This window comes from Canis lupus, chromosome 9, assembly GCF_003254725.2.
Source record: "Canis lupus dingo isolate Sandy chromosome 9, ASM325472v2, whole genome shotgun sequence".
Taxonomy (NCBI): domain Eukaryota; kingdom Metazoa; phylum Chordata; class Mammalia; order Carnivora; family Canidae; genus Canis; species Canis lupus.
Genome location: NC_064251.1, coordinates 62,286,633 through 62,307,901, shown reverse-complemented (window position 1 = coordinate 62,307,901; position 21,269 = coordinate 62,286,633). Strand labels below are relative to the sequence as shown.

The 21,269-nt window shown below is 47.8% G+C and overlaps 1 protein-coding gene across 19 annotated transcripts in view; it reads right to left on the bottom strand.

Moving 5' to 3' along the window:
- The window catches only part of GGTA1 (glycoprotein alpha-galactosyltransferase 1 (inactive)), a 57,137-nt gene that overhangs the window by 18,484 nt on the left and 17,384 nt on the right, over positions 1 to 21,269 (bottom strand). For 11 of the 19 annotated variants that reach the window (XM_035720610.2, XM_035720612.2, XM_025475009.3 and 8 more), the window contains 2 exons: positions 10,099 to 10,213; positions 3,287 to 3,375 (listed from right to left, as the gene is read on the bottom strand). In XM_035720610.2, coding sequence (XP_035576503.1) covers positions 3,287 to 3,366 — 80 coding nt within the window. In that variant the 5' untranslated portion in view covers positions 3,367 to 3,375; positions 10,099 to 10,213. Of the gene's footprint in view, positions 1 to 3,286; positions 3,376 to 5,688; positions 5,713 to 10,098; positions 10,214 to 11,161; positions 11,286 to 21,269 lie in introns of those variants that run through there. The other 8 variants (XM_049114508.1, XM_049114514.1, XM_049114512.1 and 5 more) reach the window with 3 other exon arrangements.

Here is a 21,269-nt window from a genome sequence, read left to right as displayed (position 1 = left end):
CACTTGGGGCACCAGTTTCTAAATTCAGCTTTGCTTCTTTGTCACCTCTCTCTCTCTAACCTCTCCTTCCTCTTCTCACCCTCCTCTTTCAGAATCCTTCAACATCTCAACAGCACAATGACATCCACCCTATAGTATATGACATTTCACACATATTCATCCTTCAAGACACAGCTCAAATGCCATCTCTTCTGCGCCTTTCTTGATACAATTCTAGTATAGTGCCTGGCACGTAGTAGGTGCTCAATAAACAGTTGTAAATAAACAAAAAAAAAAATAGATCCCCCTCCAAGCCAAATACAATCTTAGCCTCCTTAACTCTGATGGTTCCTTTTCTCTATCTAGATATTCTTGCTCTACCTCTGGCACTGGTTATTTATATGCATGTCTTCCTGCTCCATCTAGATCATAACCCCTTGAGGATAGGAGATCTACTTGGGTCACACTGTATCCCTAACCAGTTGATTGATGTGTTCCCTTTAGTTATCTTAAAATCCCTTCTCACTCAGGGCTGTCCACCTGTCTCAGGTTAGTGCCCTCAGCTCACCTCAAGCTACCACAGGGCAATTCACGAGGTGGCAAAGGATCTGCTGCCTCTTACGCCTCTTGCAGACATTCAATAGATTCCTCACCTTGAAGAATGATGTGCCCAGTCTTGGTGCGAAACCAGAGAAAGCCAGAACCTGCTCCAGTTACTGTTCAGAGTGCCCAGCACTGCAAAATAACCCTCTTTTATGGGAACTCAGTGCCAAAATGCACATTTGGGACTTTGGCTCCCATATTTTAATTTTGCGAACCACCCAAAATATGAACGTACAGCTCTGGCTAGGATTCAAATCACCAAGCTTAAACAATCAACCATTCAGAGCTTGCATGTTATCTGCACAAGCATCTCAACTCAGGGCAGGGACCCCAAGGAGTGCCTGTTCTTCTGCTGGGAATCTTCCAACTGCTAGATCCTTCTTTCTATTTGTCAAAAGCCCCTGTCCTACTCTGTCCTCAAGCAGATGATGATGATGATGACGACAGCAGTTAGCATCTACTGAGTGCTTATTAAGTTCTAGGCATTGCCCTAAATATTTTATATAAAGTAACTTATTGGGGCACCTGGGTGGTTCAGTCCTTGAGTGTCTGCCTTCAGCTCAGGTCGTGATTCTGAGGTCCTGGGATCAAGTACCACATCGGGTTCCCCACAGGGAGCCTGATTCTCCCTCTGCCTATGTCTCTGCCTCTGTGTGTCTCTCATGAATAAATATTTTTTTAAAAAAGTAAAATAAAATAACTTATTTAATCCTCCCCACAACGTACCTATGAAACAGGTACTATTATCACTCATTTTTAAAGACCAGAAAACTGAGGAACAGAATCACTGAAAAACTTGCCCAAGGTCACAGAGAAGGTAACTGGTGGCACAGGAGCAGTTCCAGACAGCCTAGCTCCAGACTTTCCTCTGCCCTTGAGTACCCAAGTAATCCCAGACTCCCTACACCCAACTCTGAATCCTCTTCTCTTAAGACTAAGTACCCCTAGTTTCTTCAATTCAAAAGCTCTGGTTTGTAGACCCCTTGAACCTGACCACTCTATAGCTTGTCTTGATTTTGTTAAAACAAGTTGTTCAGGATGAAAACAATAACCGGGATGCCTGAGTGGCTCAGTGGTTTAGCGCCTGCTTTTGGCCCAGAGTGTGATCCTGGAGTCTTGGGATCAAGTCCCACATCGGGCTCCCTGCATGGAGCCTGCTTCTCCCTCTGCCTGTGTCTTTACCTCTCTCTCTCTATGTCTCTCATGAATAAATAAATAATTAATTAAACAAACAAAAAAAAGAAAACAGAATAACCCTCCAGAACCAGTTAGATCTACACTGCATTCCTGGGAATAATAGCTCCCATATTCTGGGGTGTCCTCCTCCTACTGATGTACTTAAAGGTACAGGACCTTTTTTTAGGAGCCAAGATGGTCCTGCTGGCTCATCAAATCTTAGAATTTGGGATCCCTGGGTGGCGCAGCGGTTTAGCGCCTGCCTTTGGCCCAGGGCGCGGTCCTGGAGACCCGGGATCGAGTCCCACGTCGGGCTCCCGGTGCATGGAGCCTGCTTCTCCCTCTGCCTGTGTCTCTGCCTCTCTGTGTGTGTGTGTGTGTGACTATCATAAATTAAAAAACAAACAAACAAACAAACAAAACTTAGAATTTAAGAATTGGAAGAATTCAAATGTTAATCCAGGTGATCGTCTTTAACTTAGGAGCTACTAAAGCATTCTGCCATGAAAACAGTACTGGTGCCAAGACAGCTCTCCCTGCCCAGAGTTGCATCATGGACTTTCTAGATCAAGGCGGAGCTGTACCAGTGCCTCTTAAGTCAAAGGGATCATGCATTTTTGTAGCTGTTTGCAGAGACTTCTTTCTGTCAGGAGTCTCTCTGGCTGGAATCTCTGAGATGCTGCATTTTTCAAAAGCACAGAAGCATATATAGTTGGAGTGAATCCACTGATGAATTTGAAAACCCAGAAATGTTTAATTCATTTTGCTTTCCAGAGTTAAAACAAAACAAACACCCAAGCATTGCAGCCAGGCACAGATGAATCACCAGCAACTCAGAGTGTATTTTACAGCAAAAGTCAGTAACTTTGAGTTGTTCCTTTAAACCCTGAAAATAGGGATCCCTGGGTGGCGCAGCAGTTTAGCGCCTGCCTTTGGCCCAGGGTGCGATCCTGGAGACCCGGAATCGAATCCCACATCGGGCTCCCAGTGCATGGGGCCTGCTTCTCCCTCTGCCTGTGTCTCTGCCTGTGTCTCTGCCTCTCTCTCTCTCTCTCTCTCTCTCTCTGTGACTATCATAAATAAATAAAATAAAATAAAATAAAATAAAATAAAATAAAATAAAATAAAATAAACCCTGAAAATATCTGAGAATTGCAAAATTCAGGGTGGATTTCTCGTGGAATTCCTGTCTGAAATTTCTTAAGGTAATTTTCACAGCTCATCACACAAATCATGTTAAGTCACATTTTGGGTTTAATATGGTCTCACGGTTTCTAAATAGAACTCACCCAGATCGGCAAAGGTACAAAAATCATGACATGAGGACATAGCAGGAAGGAAGATAACTTAGCCAGAAGGTACTTGGAGAGCTAATGGTTTTAAATAGTCTAAGGCTCAGGGATACATACAGGAAGGGTGGAATCTCTTCTTCATTGATTCAGTTAATCTCAGTTTTAACTTCAACCTAGTGACTTGGCTGATAGTAAGAGATTTCGAGTCAAAGGTGGATACAGCATTCCCCACTTACCTGTTGATATATTCCCAAAACACAACAATTACAGTTGAGACAACCAGCATTGACAGAATCACTTTTCCTTTGACATTCATTATTTTCTCCTGGGGAAACAAAAAAGGAGAATGGGAAAAATAGATTAAATAAATGCAAAGTGAGATACAGTTTTAAAGCAAGGCTTCCACCCTCGAAGGGGAAAAGTTCGTAAATATTTAACCAGAGTTATGAATGTGTTCTACCTTCAACTGAGCAGGCGTGCAGTGGCAAATTTGGCTAACTTAATGAATTGACAGTTCCCCCAATTGGGGAAGGATGCTAGAGGCCACTTTGGGGCTCAGAGGAGTAGTGTAGTGACCGACCATGGGACCGGTTGTGGACTTGGGTGGGTGAGGGAGTAGCTACAAATAGTTCTTATGGGCTCCAGATGCCTCCTGACTCAAGATTGTGGGAAGACATCCCTTCCCTAGCTCTGCTGCCTTTAATATACTGACCACATGCCCCCTCCTCAGTAGGGAAGACAACCCTAGTCCCTTAAAGTCTAGGCTGACTTCTAGCTTTTCCCCACCACACCCACAGGCAATCAATCAATCAGTCAATCCATCGGTACACAGTAAGTACCCTAAATATGTTTTGATTGCTGCATGAATTTGTGGTTGAAGAGGAACAAGGTGCTGGGTGGTAAATAATAGGTTAAGAAGTACTTTAATTCGGGTGGTCAGGGAAGGCCTCTCAATGAGGGGGTGACCAAAGCTTCCCAAGGGATAAAGACAGGATGCAAAAGGAGGAGAAGTACCAGGGATGCCTGGATGGCTCAGTGGTTGAGTGTCTGCCTTTGGCTCAGGTCACGATTCTGGGATCCTGGATGAGAAGTACCAGAGAAAAGTCCTACATTTGGGAGCAAACATATCTAGATTGGGACTGTGGCCACCTCTCATAATACTGAGACGTCTTCACTCCCAGAGAAGTGTGGATGTGAGCACCAGCTCTGATGCACAGAGCTGGGAACCCTAAACTCAGGGCAGATCCTCGGGTCCTCATGCATAGCTCCAAAAACCTCTGAGAACCAATAGTCTTTTAATAGTTCCATTGGCATCAAGGCTTTAATTGATAAGCTATTTATAATCTTTATCCCACTTAAGGAGGCTGTTTAAATGTTTCTTTGCAGAAACACTGATGTATTTTATTAAATGGCACCGCTGCACTGGGGCATTGCACAATACATGATATATTATCCACACCCAAAAAACTCTGAATTCCAACACACCTGGCCCTGGGGCTTCAGAAAAAGGACTGTGGATCTCTAATTGAATTGGTTTCCTCATCTTTAAAATGGGGATGAAAATAATTATATGAGACGAGGTCCACAAAATGCTTCACATTGTGCCTGGTGCTGTAAAAATGTTCCTCCAAAAATGCTAGTTCTTATTACCAGTGTCCATAACATGGGCTGTTGGGAGGCTCCAATGAGATAGCTCTGTGCCGGGTAGTTAGCAAGAGCCCAAGACACATTTGAAGGAAAGAACTAAGAATGTGTTGTTAAACAATGAAGTGCAAATGAATGCAAATCAGGGACTCTAAAGGTTTATCTTTAAAGGTCTGTTCTGTGTCAAAGCCTGATTAAGAGCTCCTCAGAGGACACCTGGGTGGCTCAGTAAGTTAAGCATCTTCCTTTTGGCTCAAATCACGATCCCAGAATCCACTGGATCGAGTCCTGCATCAAGCTCTCCAGCCCCTCACCCTGTTCATGCTCTCCACCCTCCCCACCCCTCACTCTCTCAAAGAAGTAAGTAAAATCTTCAAAAAAAAAAAAGGCTCCTCAGAAGATGCAAGTGGAGCTTCCGTGATCAAGCCCAAACCCAAGACCCTGATACAACACCCTGTGTGTGTGCAGAGGAGGTGAAAATACTGCCATAAGCATCCAGGGCTTTACCAGCCCCACCTGCTGAGGCTCCAATGCCAATTGTTTACCAGTAGAAAAAACACAAAATGTTAAACAACCAAATTCTCAGGGTGGAGAACACTGACACACCAGGCAGAGCCCAAATCAGACCCACCTCCCAATCCCCTTTCCAAATAGGTTTATAGTTTTTGAATTCCAGGAACTCAGGGGATCCCTGGGTGGCTTGGCCATTTGGCGCCTGCCTTCGGCCCAGGGAGTAATCCTGGAGTCCCGGCATCAAGTCCCGGGATCAAGTCCCACGTTGGTCTCCCTGCATGGAGCCTGCTTCTCCCTCTGCCTGTGTCTCTGCCTCTCTCTCTCTCTCTCTCTCTCTCTCTCTGTGTGTGTGTGTGTGTGTGTGTCTCTCATGAATAAATAAATAAAATCTTAAAAAAAAAAAATTCCAGGAACTCCCATCAGAGGCAACTCTGGAAGCCCACTGCTTTCTGGATTTCACAGATCACTTAAACTCACTTACTTTTTGCTCCCAACAGTCATGACTCTTGCTGAAGAATTGACAACTGGAGGCTGCACAAGTGAGCCAATACTGTCCTTTAGTAAGGCACTTGAAATGGGCGTATCCATGCTTCCTGGAATCTGGATCTAAATCCCCAAGGAAGGAAGGGTTGGCAGGGTGGCCAACAGATCTTTTAAAACACTTTAATTTTTCTCTCTGGGCCTAAATGAGACATTTGGCAGTCAACATGGTCTAAAAGTCTTCTCTTCTGTTTCTGTCTCAGAATTTTCAAAACAGTATAATTCTGAAAATTGGTGGTTGGCTCTCTTACCCACCAAGCAGGAAATGTGGGATTGCTTCTAAATTCCTCCATTTCAGGGGTAGAGCGCAGAACTGGGATCTGCTGAAAACTGACACCCACGTGGGAGAGTGGGACTCCAGGTCACCTGGACACCACCTTCAGAAGATTCAGCCAAGCCCACCCAGTTCCACCAAATCCCCCCCACCCACTATCTTCCAGGCCCTCTTGTCTCTTGTCACACTTGTATTGTTCCCTGAATTCATCCAACCCCATATATGGGGTGGCCCCTGGGCTCCTCGTAGAGCGTGGCCCTCTTAACGGTTCCCACATGAAGTGTCAGATAGATTTCTCCCCGTGGCCCATAAATTTTTCCCTACCCACCGCCATCCTGTCCCACACAGAACACACACAAACCCCATTCAGAGAATCTCGGAGTTCCACCCCACCTGGGCTAAGTCAAAGTACTCCTTTCAAACTGAATTCCCCCTCTGAAAGGAATTCTGGTCTGACCATGTTTTCTCCGTGTGTCAGGGGGAAAAGGTGAATGTCTCAGCTGAATAACAGAGCACTCAGAAGCCCTGGAAAAGCCATTATCTCAGAAGAACAGGAATTGGGTAGAGAAAACCAAACCTGAAGAATCCTCCTCTCTGCCTCTGATTCCTCCCTCAGCCCCAGGAACCCAGCCCCATCCTCCCCACCAGCCTTAGCTGCTTCTGTACTATTGCACTCAAGTCAAGACGCTCAAAAGGATAAGGTCAGGTAGTGACAAGTGTCACAAAGGCAAACAAAGCAGGGGAGGGGAAGGCAGGGGAGGGGAGGGTACAGGAACCAACTGGGTGTTCATGACCTTGGGCAAAACTCTGTTCAGTCCTCCACTGTAATGTTCAGACGTGGCATTCCAGGTGTAACCCAGGCCAGCACTAAGATCCTGAAATCAGCGGCCCTGGACACCTGCCTCAGGCAAGTACTCTGAGCCTCGATTTAAATATATAAAATGGAGCTTTCAGCACCGTCCTCATGGGTTCTCTGGAAAGAACTAAAGGAGACGATGTATAGGAAGCACATTGTACCCAGTGGTCAGTAAGTGCTCCACAGATGGCAGCCATCGGGATGATGATGCTTCTTCATGGGAGAGGTTCTGAAATTCATGGCTCTCAAATATAGCTGTGACTTTATCTGAGAGAGCGGTCCTCCAGGGTTGCATCACACAGAAGAGTCGGAGTGAAACCCACCCCGACCCCGATCAGTGACCGTCATGAGAGCTCCTCTTCCCACTGCCCCCAGCTCGGGACACAACTACTCAGTGCGTTTGCCCCCAGTGCCTGGTGCTCATGGTGGGCAGGAGAGGAAGTGAGGTTCACACCTGTAGCAGACCTACAGACCAGACACCTGTAGCTCCCACACAAAGCCGGTTTGGTAAACCGGAGTCACGAGTTTCTCTGGCCTCAGTCTCCCTGTCTGTGAAACAAGTTCTGATACTTCACCTTCCAGGAGAGTCTTTCCTGATTGACCCAGGACATGGAAGAGAAATCAAACAGAAATCTCATCGTATGCAGGTGGCTCATGTAGACACAGGGAGCTCCTGCTGCCACCACCCAGGTGGATTATTTGAAGTGACAACAGAATGGTGGGGGCACAAACCAGCGTGCACTGAGCAGAGGCTCACTTACCCAGAAGCTAATGAAGCCTAGGCGTCCTGCCCCCTTGCAAACCTTGGCCTGATCTTCCGTTGGGGTGGGAGGTAGATCAGGAAGGCCCCTACGTTTGCTAGAAGCAAGGAGTGCTGCTCCCATCTGGGGAATCATTCCGGTCTTGAGGGCTGTCCTGGGGCTGCTGGTGGGGCCAATAAATTCACCCCACTCCCTGCAAGCCCACCTGGGTCTCAGTAACAACCTGCCCCAGGTAGACCATGTTCAGCACCCAGGAGCCTCCCATTTGGGTCCCAAGGGGCAAGGACGCGACTCAGATGCTGCTCTCTGTCCTGCCCAGGGGTCATGGCGATCCAGGCTTCACAGCCACCTCGTGCCACACCCCTCACCACCACCCCAGGGTCCAAGAGCTGGGTCCTCAGAGGGAGAAACACCCAAAAGATCTACAGATGGAAAACCACCAATATTAAGTTGGGAAGCTGGAAGAAACATTTCTAAACTCTTAGTAACAAAAAGAAATGTTGGTTAACTGTGCCAGGGACCAAACGGATTCATTCTTTGTCTCAATCAAAAATGATACTGCAGAATCATCATCAGATAAAGAGGTAGTCCGACACTCTGCGGCCTGAGGACGGCAGATGCATTAAGTAGCCAAATCATCCTAATCATCGTGATATTATTTTCACATCATTTTATTTGGATGTTGCTTCCTGGAATTTAGTCCCACTGAAGTTATGTCGGTGTGTATTACTTGCTATGTTCTCTCTTCTCATATCCCAATCTTCACTTCTATGCTAAAATTGGATTCACAGCTCTGCATTCTTTTTCTTGAAGAGGGCCCTGAAAATGGAATAAGCTCCAGGCCCTCCAACACTTGGATGCTCCCCAATTCAACTAGGCCAGGCTCTGGACCAAATGTTTCACCAGTAGCCTTTCAGCTACATCTCACAATTACCTTGTGAAGTCTCTCTAGCATCATCCCCATTTTAAAAGACAGGAAAATGGGGGCTCAGAAAGGCTAAGTAATTTGACAGTTACCACACAGCAAAAGTGGTGGAGACGGGGTTCAGGTCCAGGGAATGTCCACCCTTTTAACCACTCTCTTCTCAATAAGCATGAAAGCATATCCATGGACTAACCACCTGGGTCTCTGACACATCCTCTCATTTTGTCTCTCTTGATTATCACATGATCATCACTTAGGTCACAACTGCCCCAGAGCTGGTCACCCACAGGCCGGACTCACTGAAGGGCCAGCTTCTCCTTGGACCAGCTGGTGAGCATTGGCCACCATGTTGCCATTTCCAGGGGCCTTCTGTGAGCCATGGGACCTTCCTCGCCCACTCCACCTCATTCATCCCTCATTGTGGTCAGAGTAGCAGCTTTTTTTTTTAAAGATTTTATTTATTTATTCATGAGACACACAGAGAGATAAGCAGAGGCAGAGATGCAGGCAGAGGGAGAAGCAGGCTCTCTGCAGGGAGGCCCTTTGGGACTTGATCCCAGGACCCCAGGATCATGTCGAGCTGAGGGTAGACCCACAATGGCTGAACCACCCAGATGACCCCAGAGTAGCAGCCGTTTAGCTGAGGAACGAGATTTAGCACAGGCTGAGGTCACTGGGCTCCCACAGAGGGTGAGTTTGAAAATCAGACCCTCTGCCCACCAGGTCTAGCTCTTCGAAGAGGATGGGGCTGGGGAGGGTTGGGGGGGCACTTTATCCCATATCCCCCACTGAAATGAAGGGCGTTACAGGGAAACGCTCCCTACTGGAAGAAGCGTGGGACAATCTGTGTGGGGAAAAAGTGCATAGAAGGCTCTTTCCAGGGATGTTTTCCATTATGAGGGTCAGAGTAAACAACAGGCAGAGGAAACCAGTCAGGTCTCAGACTAAACACACGACTAACTGTTGCTCCAGCCATCACAGACGGAACAACCTGTCCTCTGCAGTACCTCTTATGGTGCCTCTTCCTGAATCCCCTTCAGGAAATCTGAAGCCTGGATCCAGCCAGCTCTTCCTTGCCGCCTGGCCCAGGAGTCACCATGCCAGCGTTTTCCCAAGAGACATATGGTAAATGAAGTGTCTGCACTGCCCTGGGAGGGCTCTCTAGGTCCACCCGCGAGGCCAGCCCCGCTCCCTCCTGCCTCTGCGCTGTCACCTGGAATCCTAGAGAGAAAACCCCAGCCGCAGCCCCTGACAGCCAGCCATGGCCCCCATGAGGTTCTGCCAAGAACAGGAGCAAAATAAAGCAGAACTTACAGTGAAGTCCCTGAGCCAACACCCCACCAGCTCCTGCTTCTAGAGCAGGGAGAGCAGGACTTTGTCTCCCTCCAGAACTACTGGGGGCACCAGCAAGAGGTTAAGGGGAGAGCCTGCTTCCTCCCCCAGGTGGGTCCATGCCGGAGCCTGCTCCTGCTCCCACACAGCTCCCCCAGTGACCCCGACCAAGCCCAAGTAAATCATTCCAACATTTCACATACCTCATCATCTGCTTCTCTCCCCGCAGAGTAAAAGGCAAAACAACACAGTTCTATTGAGCTCCGCTCTACAGAAGGAGGCTGGGCTGGAGGAAGGGAAGGTGCTGCCCTCCAACTCCTGTCAAAAGAATAAACAGCTGTTTCAGGAAGAGGGGGGCAGAGAGATCCCACAGCAGCCAGGGGCTTTGTTCCTCGCTGGCCCTGGGAAATGGGCTGTTTATCAAGGCCTGTTGACTCAGAGCTACATGCCAAGGCAGAGATGTTTCTCTTTGGGCCCACAAGCAGCCAGGCCTCCCTAACCAAACGAAACTACAGGCCCAAACTAGGCCTGGTGTTGGGGGAGGGGAGGCCACCACCCTTGAGAGGGACACACTGGCTGCCCACGTCACCCACTCCTTGGCAAAAATGGGAACTGTTCTGAGCCCAGACATCCCCAAGTGACTACTAGAAGGAACAGCCAATGGAGGAGTCTATTAAAAAAAAAAAAATGCAGGGTGGGTGGGAGAAGGGGAGAGAGTCCTCAAGACCCTTGTCAAAATGCTATCTAGATATTCCTTAAGGTGAAGCCTCCCCTCCACATCTTTTGAACTTCAGAAGTTGTTTTGTTTGAACGCTACGAGATACGAGATCTCCCGCATGGAAACCCCGAGCTATAAGAACTTTAAAAGGTCACCGAGGCCCAACCCTGCTCTTTGGCTGAATAATGCTTAACCCTTCCCACACCCACCTCCTGCTCCTAAAGATAGAATTGTCCAGCTGGAAAGGACCTTAGAGCAGTGGATTTTCAAATGTCGAACAGCTAAAACTCTTAATGAGAAAAAAACCACAGGAAGTCCTTCTCAGAACCCCACTAAGCAAAACAGAGCACACAGAGTGCCTTGGCTGAAGCAGGGAAGTGCAGCTCAAAGCAACCCCCCACCCCCACCCCATCTCAGCCCTCCGGAGGGGTTCCACATGCCTCCTGGGTGGACAGTCTGGAAACCCCAGACTTAGGAGAGGGATCAAAGTCCAGGGGCCCCGCCAAGGGATGCCTAATCTTATAGCTGTTCTTAACAAAATTTCATACCCCTTCCTCTGGGGACACGAGCTGGTTGGCCATGGTGTTAGGGTCTGGAAGTCCCAACAACGTGCTTAAATCTAGGAAAGCTGAACAAAAGGTGTGCTTGCAACCCAGTCACCATGCTCTAGATCTGGACGCAAAAGAAAAATGTCTGTAAGCTCACCAAGAGACACGGACTGGAACATTTGTAACACAGCAAAAACTGGAAACAACCCCAAAGCCCATCATCGGAGCAGATCAGTCCTGTCCTAGAGTGGGACGCCATACATGACAATGAGAATGAGCCAGCTGCAGCAGCTAACAACAGCATGAGTGTCATGTACGTAATGTAGAAAGGAAGAAGCCCTGGATGAGTTCATTTATTTAAAAATCAGAAACAGTCAAAACCAATCTGTGGTGCTAGAACTCAGGATGGGAGTGGCTGAGACTCGGAAGGGGCCCAAAGGAGTTCCTGGGAGGTTGGTCATGTTGCTTCTTAGGCCGGGTAGTGCTTGCAAGGCACGTCCACTTTGTGAAAATTCATCACGAATGTGTCTTTTCCATGTGACTGTTAAGAACAAAAGTGAACAGAAAACTTTCTTCTGAAAGCTGCCTTCTCTTGGGCATTCTATCTTCTCCAGCCCCTGGCTCAAGGGCCAGAGGATTGTGGGCGGGCCCTACCTTTTCCTTCTATTGGGTTCCCCATCCCAATACCAAGCACCACCGAGCACATCACTAGGGGTCCAGGGATGATCTGTTGCATTAAATGATCCAGATGTCTGGAGCGATGGTCAATGTGAAATGGAAAGATAACAGAGGCTGGACACTAAGATAAACTGGTCCTTTTCGCAAGCAAGCACCTCTCTCAGGTCACAGGGGTCTCCCACGTTACAATTTACAAAACAGCCTCTCTTGGTGATCCTCGGGATCACCTACAAAGTGGTCAGAACAGAGGGAGGCTCTGGGAGCCTCAGTGATTTGCTCAAGGTCGCCGGCTGGTGAGTCTAATGCTGCTCTTTCTTCCCTAGCTGCTTCCAGGGGACCATCTACAGGCCAGTTGAGTGACAGGCTCCAGGCTCCAACCTGGTTAACCACAGCTGGACACAGTATGCAAACCTGGAAAGCAGACAATTCACCTAAGGATCTGACATGATTTTCCTCTATCCCTGACGGCACTGTCATGCTTAGACTCTCAAAGCAAAGGAGCACATACCCGTGGTCATTCCTTAGTTGAGAGGCAGAGAACCTAGCAAATGAGCCTCGGGTCATGTAGCTGTGCTGATCGAAGGAGGTAGACTCTCAGGTAAGAGCTTGACACCTGGCCTGGCCAGGCCGCCTAATCTCATCATTCGTGGTCACTAGGGCCCTTCCAATCCTGGCAGCCCATGGATCTATGAGCTGGCAGCCAGTATTCAGCAGCTGTCCACAAGCCACACCTCAAGGCCAAGGATTGCAGGGCCTCAGAGTCATGGCCAAGGTGGCTGCAGCCCAGGTGTGGGAAGCCCTGCCTTGGTACCCAAGACCACTTCTGGCTGGGAAAAATGCAGGTCAATATCCCACCCTGATTACTTCTGCAGAGGTGTGAGGATTAAGTGTTCTTGACAAAGAACCCTACAGACAAAATGTTTGCAGGTTGTCAATATTTGTTTCATCCTAAATGTGTTGAGGGCAGTCACAAAAGACATTGTTGCTTGAGAATGATAGAATGAATTGGGTTACATGAAGTACATTCTCCTTCAACTTTGCTTAAGTGTGTCACCTCATTGGGGAGAAATTCTCAGATTTAAAATGACTTTCTTTTTGTAGGTTCCTTATTTATCTTTTTTTTTAAGATTTTTTATTTATTTATTCATGACAGAGAGAGAGAGAGAGAGATTGGCAGAGACACAGGCAGAGAGAGAAGCAGGCTCCACGGAGGGAACCCGATGTGGGACTCGATCCTGGGTGTCCAGGATCACACCCTAGGCCGAAGGCGGTGCTCAACCACTGGGCCACCGGGGCTGCCCCCCCCCCCTTTTTTTAAAAGAATTTGTTTATTTGACATAGAGAGAGGGAGCACAAGCAGGCACTGCTGCAGAGGGAGAGGGAGAAGCAGACTCCCCACTGAGCAGGGAGCCTGGGATTATGACCTGAGCTGAAGGCAGATGCTTAACCGAAGGCAGATGCTTAACTGACTGAGCCACCCAGGCGCCCCCTTATTTATCTTTGAAATATCTTTCTTCTTCTACCAGAATGTCAACATTAGGGGCAGATAGAGTTATTTTGTACCCTATCTGTTTTGTACATTTTGTACTAAAGTGAACATGCTTATTAGATCTACTGATGTTCTGTGCATCTTCATAGGTTACAACACATGTCTAGAACGATGTGTGGCAACTACACATTCAATAAATGTTAACTATTTAAAACACGGATGGCAAAGTTAAGAGCAACAGTAGAAGTGAGCAGTGGGACAAAGTGAACAAGGCAAAGATGAGTGTAGTCCATGCTGCTCTAGGTGTGAACCCTGGGGTGTCCAGTGTGGGCTCAGGATGAATACACAAGGAGTCCAGTGAAGCAGACGCTCACCAATGCTTGCAAGCTCTGCTCTGGGCTGGTGCCCAGGTTTCTGGGTGAAGGAGGGGAGTGAAATAGTATTGCTGATACTAAAGAATCAATGTAAGGGCCAGGAGTGGGGGGAGCTGGTGAGCTCTATCCTAGATGCACTGAGTTTAAAGAACCTGCTAGAGCCAGCTCAGCAGCAGCATCCTAGAGAGTGAGGCCGGGAGGAGTCCCATTTAGGAGTTGCCAGCATGCAGGCAAGAGCAGGCAGGTCTGCTGGGTGCTGAAGCAGAGGAAGCATATAAGTCAAAGCAGGGCATCCCTAACAGGCACCGCCCTGAAACCAGTGGGGCACCTCTAAGAGGCAGCAGGGAGCCAGGAACAAAAGGAATAGTGAAAGCCGGAAAAGATCCAGTGCCAATACAGCAATGTGAGGGCTGCTTGCTGAATCCAGTGAGGCCATTTGGAGTCCCAGTTGGGGGCCATGCTCTCCTCTGACCACCTCTGTGCCCTCTGGCCTCTGGAAGAGAAGAGAAGGCTACAAACATGTTTCTGGGCAAGGTTGCTGGTATCTTGAGAATCCCAAGGAGTGCCAGGCATGGAGGTGTGGCAGCAGAGGTTCTGTTCCTGGCTCTGCATCTGACTTCAGGCAAATCCCTGCATGTGTGGGGTTGTTTTCCACACTACCCACCTTGTCCCTCCAACCCCCCACCTCCTGGCAGATGAAAAGCTTGATCTAGCATCTCCTACTCTGCACTGCATCCCAGCTTGAGGGGTCAACGGTACCCCTGAAGCCCAGCCACAGACTCTGACTGCAGACCCCTGTAGAAGAGCAGCTGGTGCTTTCAGACCCTAGGCCACAATGGGGGTCCCAAGACCAGAGACAGAAGGGGAGGTCCCAGCCTTTGGATGGAGGAAGAGCATGCTGGGGAGGGGGTCAGAGCCAACAGGTATGCCTCACCCAAGGCTTTATCTGGCTGAGATCAGAACCACTGAGAGGCAAGTTCTATGCAGTCACAGTGGGAAGCCCTGGAACCAGTAAGAGAACATTACATGTGGAGAGAAAGGAAGGTTTCCAGGCTGTTCTTCCTCTCAGAGGCAGAGCCTGTCTCTCGCAGGGCCCACTGCCAGGCCCAGTCTTGTCACCCTTGTGTGTTCCCTTGGCTGGCCAACGTCTGCCAGATGACACGAGAGCAGTAAACAAGTCACTCTCATTCGCAGAAGTTCAAGTCCCTTGGCTTTCATGCCACTGGCAACCTGTCAACTCTCCCAGCATCTCGATAGCCAGCCTCCCTTCCAAAGGTGTTCCCCATTTACAGCATCCATGCCAGACAGCCTCTGCTTGAAGGGTTCTAGAGATGGAGAACTGTTTCATCTCTAGAACTTTCTCCTTTTTTTAAAGATTTTACTTATTTGAGAGAGAGCATGAGCAGGGGAAAGGGCAGGGGGAGAGGGAGAAGTGGGATCCCTGCTGAGCAGGGAGCCAGATGCAGGGCTCGATCCCAGGACCCTGGGTTCGTGATCTAGCCAAAGGCAGATGCTTAACCAACTGAGCCACCCAGGAGCCCCACCTCTAGACTTTCCTGATTGTTTAAGGCACATCTTTTCAGTATAGAACTGACTTCTGCTTCCTAGAACGTCATTAATAACAATAAAGGCTATCATTCATTTACATACACAATTTAATTGGAACCTTACTACAAATCAATGACAATACTCTTCATTTCCCAGACAGGGAACCGATGCTCAGAGAGTCCGTAACACAGACAAGATCACACAGCCGATAAGCTCTACCTGTCCATGTAGACATGCCTTCCCCACCCAACCTGACAGTTCCTCAGAGACAAGGCCCCCTACTCCTTCCCCTTAAAGCAAAACCCCATCTTCCCTGCCACACTTCAGGAAGGCTGTGCCCACCAGGATTTATTCCAGCAATACATATTTGGAGGGCATTTCCTCAGGACCTGGGACTGCATCAGGATGGGGTGGGGACAGAGGGAATGCAAAGAATCAGACCCACAGCCTGTACTTTTCAAGTCCAAGTCCGGTGAGAGGGACACGTGCCCCTCGAAACACCAAATGCTGTTTAGAGGTCAGCTATAGCTATCAGGCTACCCAGGCTGGCCTGAGCAAGGGTCCCTTGGCAGAAGTCAGCACTTCTCTCTAACTACAGGGTCAGTCTCCTGTTTCTTTGTTTCTTTCATACCATCCTCCTATTATTGTTACTTGGGCTTTGCCTTTCTACAAGCCTTTGCCTGGTGTTGGTTGAGAAAGGTCTGTAAACTCAGGTGGACATAACTGACTGCTTGACCTAGGGCAGTTCTGGTTTACATCTGTTGTGAGGCAGTTAACAGGTTAATGTTCCTGTGCCCCCTTTCACTTTCAAAGGTGTGCCAGTCTGGAGGATAAATCCTAGGGTCACTCTATGTAAAAATGGTTCAACAAAATAGAGTTCAGTGAAGTCCTCTTCAAGATCCCTTCCAGCTAGAATCCAAAGCTTGTGTCACCACCTGCTGGTCCCTTAGGATCCCCCTCTCCAGGGTACAGAGTCTTGCCTAGAGCTGCTCAGAGGTGGTACAAGCCCAACTCCTCCAGATGGGTATCTGCTCCACCCCTGCCCTCCACCTGTCCTGCTTGGTGCCTCGGCTGCTTCCTCTTTGCAGGCTAGGAGGTATTCAAAAACTAAGAATTTACTGAAAAATCCTGAAGAAACAAATCTTGTTTCTCTCCCCACTCCACCTCCACCCCAACTAGGTTTTCCTAGGTCTCCTGTAATAAATTGAGACTTTCAAAAACTAATCTCTACAGACGAGGTTCTAGGAATCCTAGCCATAAGCTAAAAAAGCAAAACAACTCTTAATTGAGATAGCAATGGAGATGGCTTTTTCTTCTCCTGTTCTTGGAATGAGGCAGGCCTGGATTCATATCCCAGTCCCATCCACTTACTTGCTGTTTTGACCCTAGAGAAGGCACTCCACACTCTATGAGCCTCAGTTTACCTATCTGTAAAGATAATAATTCCTTACTCCTTGAGCTATTAAAAGGATGAACAATAGTATCTGTAATGCTTCCAGTCCCTTGCAAGTACTTAGGAAAAAGGAACTGGCATTATCTTCACTGATGTCTAAGAGACAAGTACAGTTTCCACCTCATCATAGTGGCAGGAGGCAGCATGGCACAGAGGTTAAAGCAAGCATTGGAGTGAGACAGGCATTGACTAAATGTGTGACCTTGAGCAAATCACATGAGCTTTCTGAGACTTGGTTTTTCTACTCTGTAAATGAGAGTAACAATGCCTTTCTTTTCAACCATGGTGGAGGAGATGCTTGGCACAGGGCCTGATGTTGGAAAAAGTACCCAATGTCAGCTACATAATTCCTAATCATGATTATCCTAGAACTCTCCATATCACAGGCTCTAGGATCACCCGTTCTGTGTTCTCCATGAGTCCACCATGTTCCAGGGTCCTAAAAACAACCAGTCCTTCCTTTGGATGAGGTATTTTCATATCTTCCATCTGCTGGAGCCTCCTTAGCCTGTGAGGCAGGGTGAGTGCTACTCTGTCCACCAGCAGAGGAATCTGGTGACTTGCACAGGGTGACTCAATTTGGATGAGAAGCTGTGTTTGGATTGAGCCAAGAATTTCTCCTGCCTGTTTCTGCTCCAAAAGTTCCGGAGCCAGAACTTTTCAGAAGTCTGAAAGTCACTGATTCACTCAATGTTAAAGAGAATTATGTATTCACTTGCTTATTCATTCATTAAATATGTACTGACTTAGTGTCAATATTGGCACCAATATTGGTGCCAGGCACTGCTCAGCCCACTAGATCTACAAGGATTAGCCAAGATGGCCAGCCTCTCTCTCTCATGTAACTCTGATGAGAAGCTGAGTCCAGAATCCCAACTATCATGTCACCAAATGCATCCTGTGATTGACGTGAATGTCATGAGACAGAAAAAACAAAGGAGCCCCCCAACATTCAGTCACTCCCTTACTCTGAGCTCCCCGGATTTCTGGAGGAATCAGACAGCAATCTCACATGCCACTTGCCCATGTGGCTGTAGGAATATCCTTACTACCCAAATTCACTCTACTCTCAAGCATGCCCCCCATCTTCTGAGCTACTTCATTTTGTACATGAGAACACTAAGGCCCTAAGGAATGAAAACGACTGATCCAGGGCCTCCTGACAATAATATGAGGAGACCACGGCTGCTGCCCAGATGTCTGGCAACTCTCCAAGACAGGAAGCCTCTTAACCACAGCACAAGGAAGTCAAAGAGCTCAGGGAGGGGCTGGAGGCTGCAGCCAACGGTCCTCTTCCCAAATTTCCTTATTTATGGCCAAGAAAATTCCAGAAGCCTCTGTCAGGGATGGCCACATCACTGTCTTTTCCTTCCCCTGACACTGTTCTTGAATGATTTGGGGATGCCATGGCAAGCTTTCTGACGTGGGCACAGAAGTGTCACTGGGAAAAGGTGAGCATGGATGGGCTGAAGCTAAGAGAGGTATCCAACTCAGAAAAAACATCCTCACTCAAGCATAAACATAAAACAGCTCGGAAATGAGCTGGGATGCCTGGGTGGCTCAGTGGTTGAGTGTCTGCCTTTGGCTCAGGACGTGATCCGGGGTCCCAGGATTGAGTCCTGCATGGGCTTCCTATAGGGAGCCTGCATCTCCCTCTCCCATGTCTCTGCCTCTCTCTCTGTCTCTCTCTGTGTCTCTGTCTTTCATGAATAAATAGAATATTAAAAAAAAAATCAGAAATGGAGCAAAAACACTTAACACAAGCTCCACTAAGGACACATCACATGAGTCTGTTAAGAAAAACCTAACATGAAAGCCCCAATTCAACCCTGTTGTCTTTGCCTTGGCCACGAGCTTAGGGCCTCTAGCTCTTGGGAGGTTTCACCTGCCCTCTTCATAGCCACGTTCTTCACCAAGCTTCTGCTTCTGTTCACCCCCGAGATGCCAAGGTATGTGTTTCTCTGTTCTGCTTAGCGCCTGGGACTGAGAAGGGACTTTGGGGTTTTTTCTCTGGGTGTGGCTTCCTAGCATTCACAAAGGAAAGTCCACAGGCTGCTCTATCTGCATGACCCAGGCTGCTCACCTTAGCTAGCACAGCAGAAAATATATCCCATGGAGATATATTCCATCAACTAGTTCTAGCTCTCCCCATTCTCACTGTAGGATTTCATCTCCTGGTCCCCTTGGTGGTGGAGGACTAGTGACTAGACTAGTCTGTCCAAAACAAAAGTGAGCTACTCAACTGCTAGGGGAAGACCCCCCTGGGACTCTCTTTTCTCAGTGCCCTGGAGTACATTCCAGAAGGTAAGTTCTAGCAGCCTGGCTCCTTGAGTGAGGGGCACAGCCAGCAGTTGAACCAGGATGTGCATATTAATTAGAACAGAAAATAAATCTTTATGAGTTTGGACCCTAGCATCTAGGGGGTGTTTGTTGCTGCAAGGTAACCTACTGCATCTTGATACACTGCCCACCTCACACAGAGTAGGAGATTCTCTAGGGATTCGTCTACCCTCTTCCCCGTCCTCCATCACCCTTCTCATCACCAAGAGTCTTGCATGAACAGAGGTAAGTAGAATGGAGGCAAGAACACATCTCTGATGTCCTGGAGAAATTTTCTCCTTAAGTCCCAAAGACGGGTGAACGTTCAGCTACATCTCAAAAGAACGAGAAGGAAGTTGAGTGTGTGGTTGTCTACAGACGTTATTTCCTATGAAGTAAGAAGCGAGATCACCTGATAAGAGCAAGTGGGAGTGCAGTCTGAGAGCCCCCCGGTTAGCAGGAGATGCCAGGGACAAGGGGTGGAGAAACACTGACCAGGATAAAAACGCAGGGTGGCCGAACAACACCGGAGGCTTCCTGGGGTTAAACTGAGCCAGCCACACAGTCCCATTCATCAGCCCAGAGACAGTGACAGAGATGGAAATGGGTCAGATTCACTGAACCTCGGGACTGACGGGCCAGACGGTGGGCCAGAAAGATGAGAAGGGGGTTTTGCTTCAAGCCATAAAGGTCATGTGATTTAACCAATTGGCCAGATGAAGCGAGGAGGTAGGTGGAGCTCACAGCACCCAGAACAGGAGATTCTGCTGTTACCCCACTTTACAGAGAAGGAAATCGGGACTCAGAGACAGGATATCGCTTGCCCAGCTCCGACAGTTAAGGGTCAGAGCCAGAACTATCAGAGCCTGGCCAGCCCAAAAGCTTAGCCGCTACCTGGTACTCTTTCAGCCAGAAGCCATGTCACTCCCTCTGAGCAACCCTTGGCCCTTTATCAGACTTTTCTTCTACACCTTAACTTCTCCTTTTAAGTATTATCTCGTATGTACATAGTCTCCCAATGCAGATAGTGAATTCCTGAAGAGCAGGCATCAGTATTTTATATAAAAATTAATAATAGGAGTAGCAGCAGCAAATGTTACTTTCTATGAATGCACAGCATGCCAGGCTGTGTTCTAAGCACTTTACACTCATTAATCAATTCTCACTAAACTCTGTGAAACTCGTTCTGTAATCATCCCCATTTTGCAGATGCGGAAACATTTCCATTTGGGTGAGCTGAAATTCAACCCCTGATATTACTATTTTAATAACTATAGTTCAATTTGAGTCATTTTTTCTATAATCTCATTTATTTCGTATTTTATGTATTTTTGTAATATTTTACTTATTCATAAAAAAGACAGAGAGACGCAGAGACATAGGCAGAGAGAGAAGCAGGCTCCCTGCAGGGAGTCCAATGTGGGACTAGATCCCAGGACCCCAGGTTCATAACCTGAGTCGAAGGCAGATGCTCAACCACTGAACCATCCAGGTGCCCCTATTTTTTATATTTTAAAACACTCTCAGAAGGATCTATGGGCCTTTCCGGGTGCCAAAGGAGTTCACAGTGGAGGCAAGTGCCAAGATTCCAGAGGTCTGATTCTGTCCCCCTTCAATCCCACAGAACCCAGAGCTTCTGGCTGGCAGAGGGTAAGCAGGGTAAGGGACGCTATACCATCTTCATGCGAGGGCTGGGAATGAATACTAGCTACTTTAACCCATCCGTACATCATAAATACATAAGTGTCATAAATACTTTGATTTCAGCAGTATGAGCCCACATATAACATTCCTCATAAAAAACAAGTCACTTGTTTCCCCAATTAAATAATTTTTAAAGTCCAGTGTGTCCAGTGTGCTCATTAGGAAAGCATCTGAGTTGTGGATCACAAATTGAAATAACAGGAGGGTTTGTAGCAGCTGCCTCTGGGTATAACGTGGGCTGATCCCCAGCCTCAGCTAAGGATCCCTGAGGGCAGACTAACTGGCCATCCCCCACTAGGCTTGCTTTCTTAGCATCTGTGCACTGGCTCAGTCTAAATAAGTAGCACTAACACGACAGCCTATCCTATATATGCTGAACTTTTAAAAAGTAAATTTCAGGCATCTAAACAGACACACTGAATCACCAACCAGGTAGAGCTCTCCAGGTTTCAGAAAATTTTAGAAAATTACAAGACTTAGGGTTAAGGCAGCTGGGGCCAGTGCTCCCTGCCCAGACCAGATAGCTGTCCTCCTTGGCAGCTG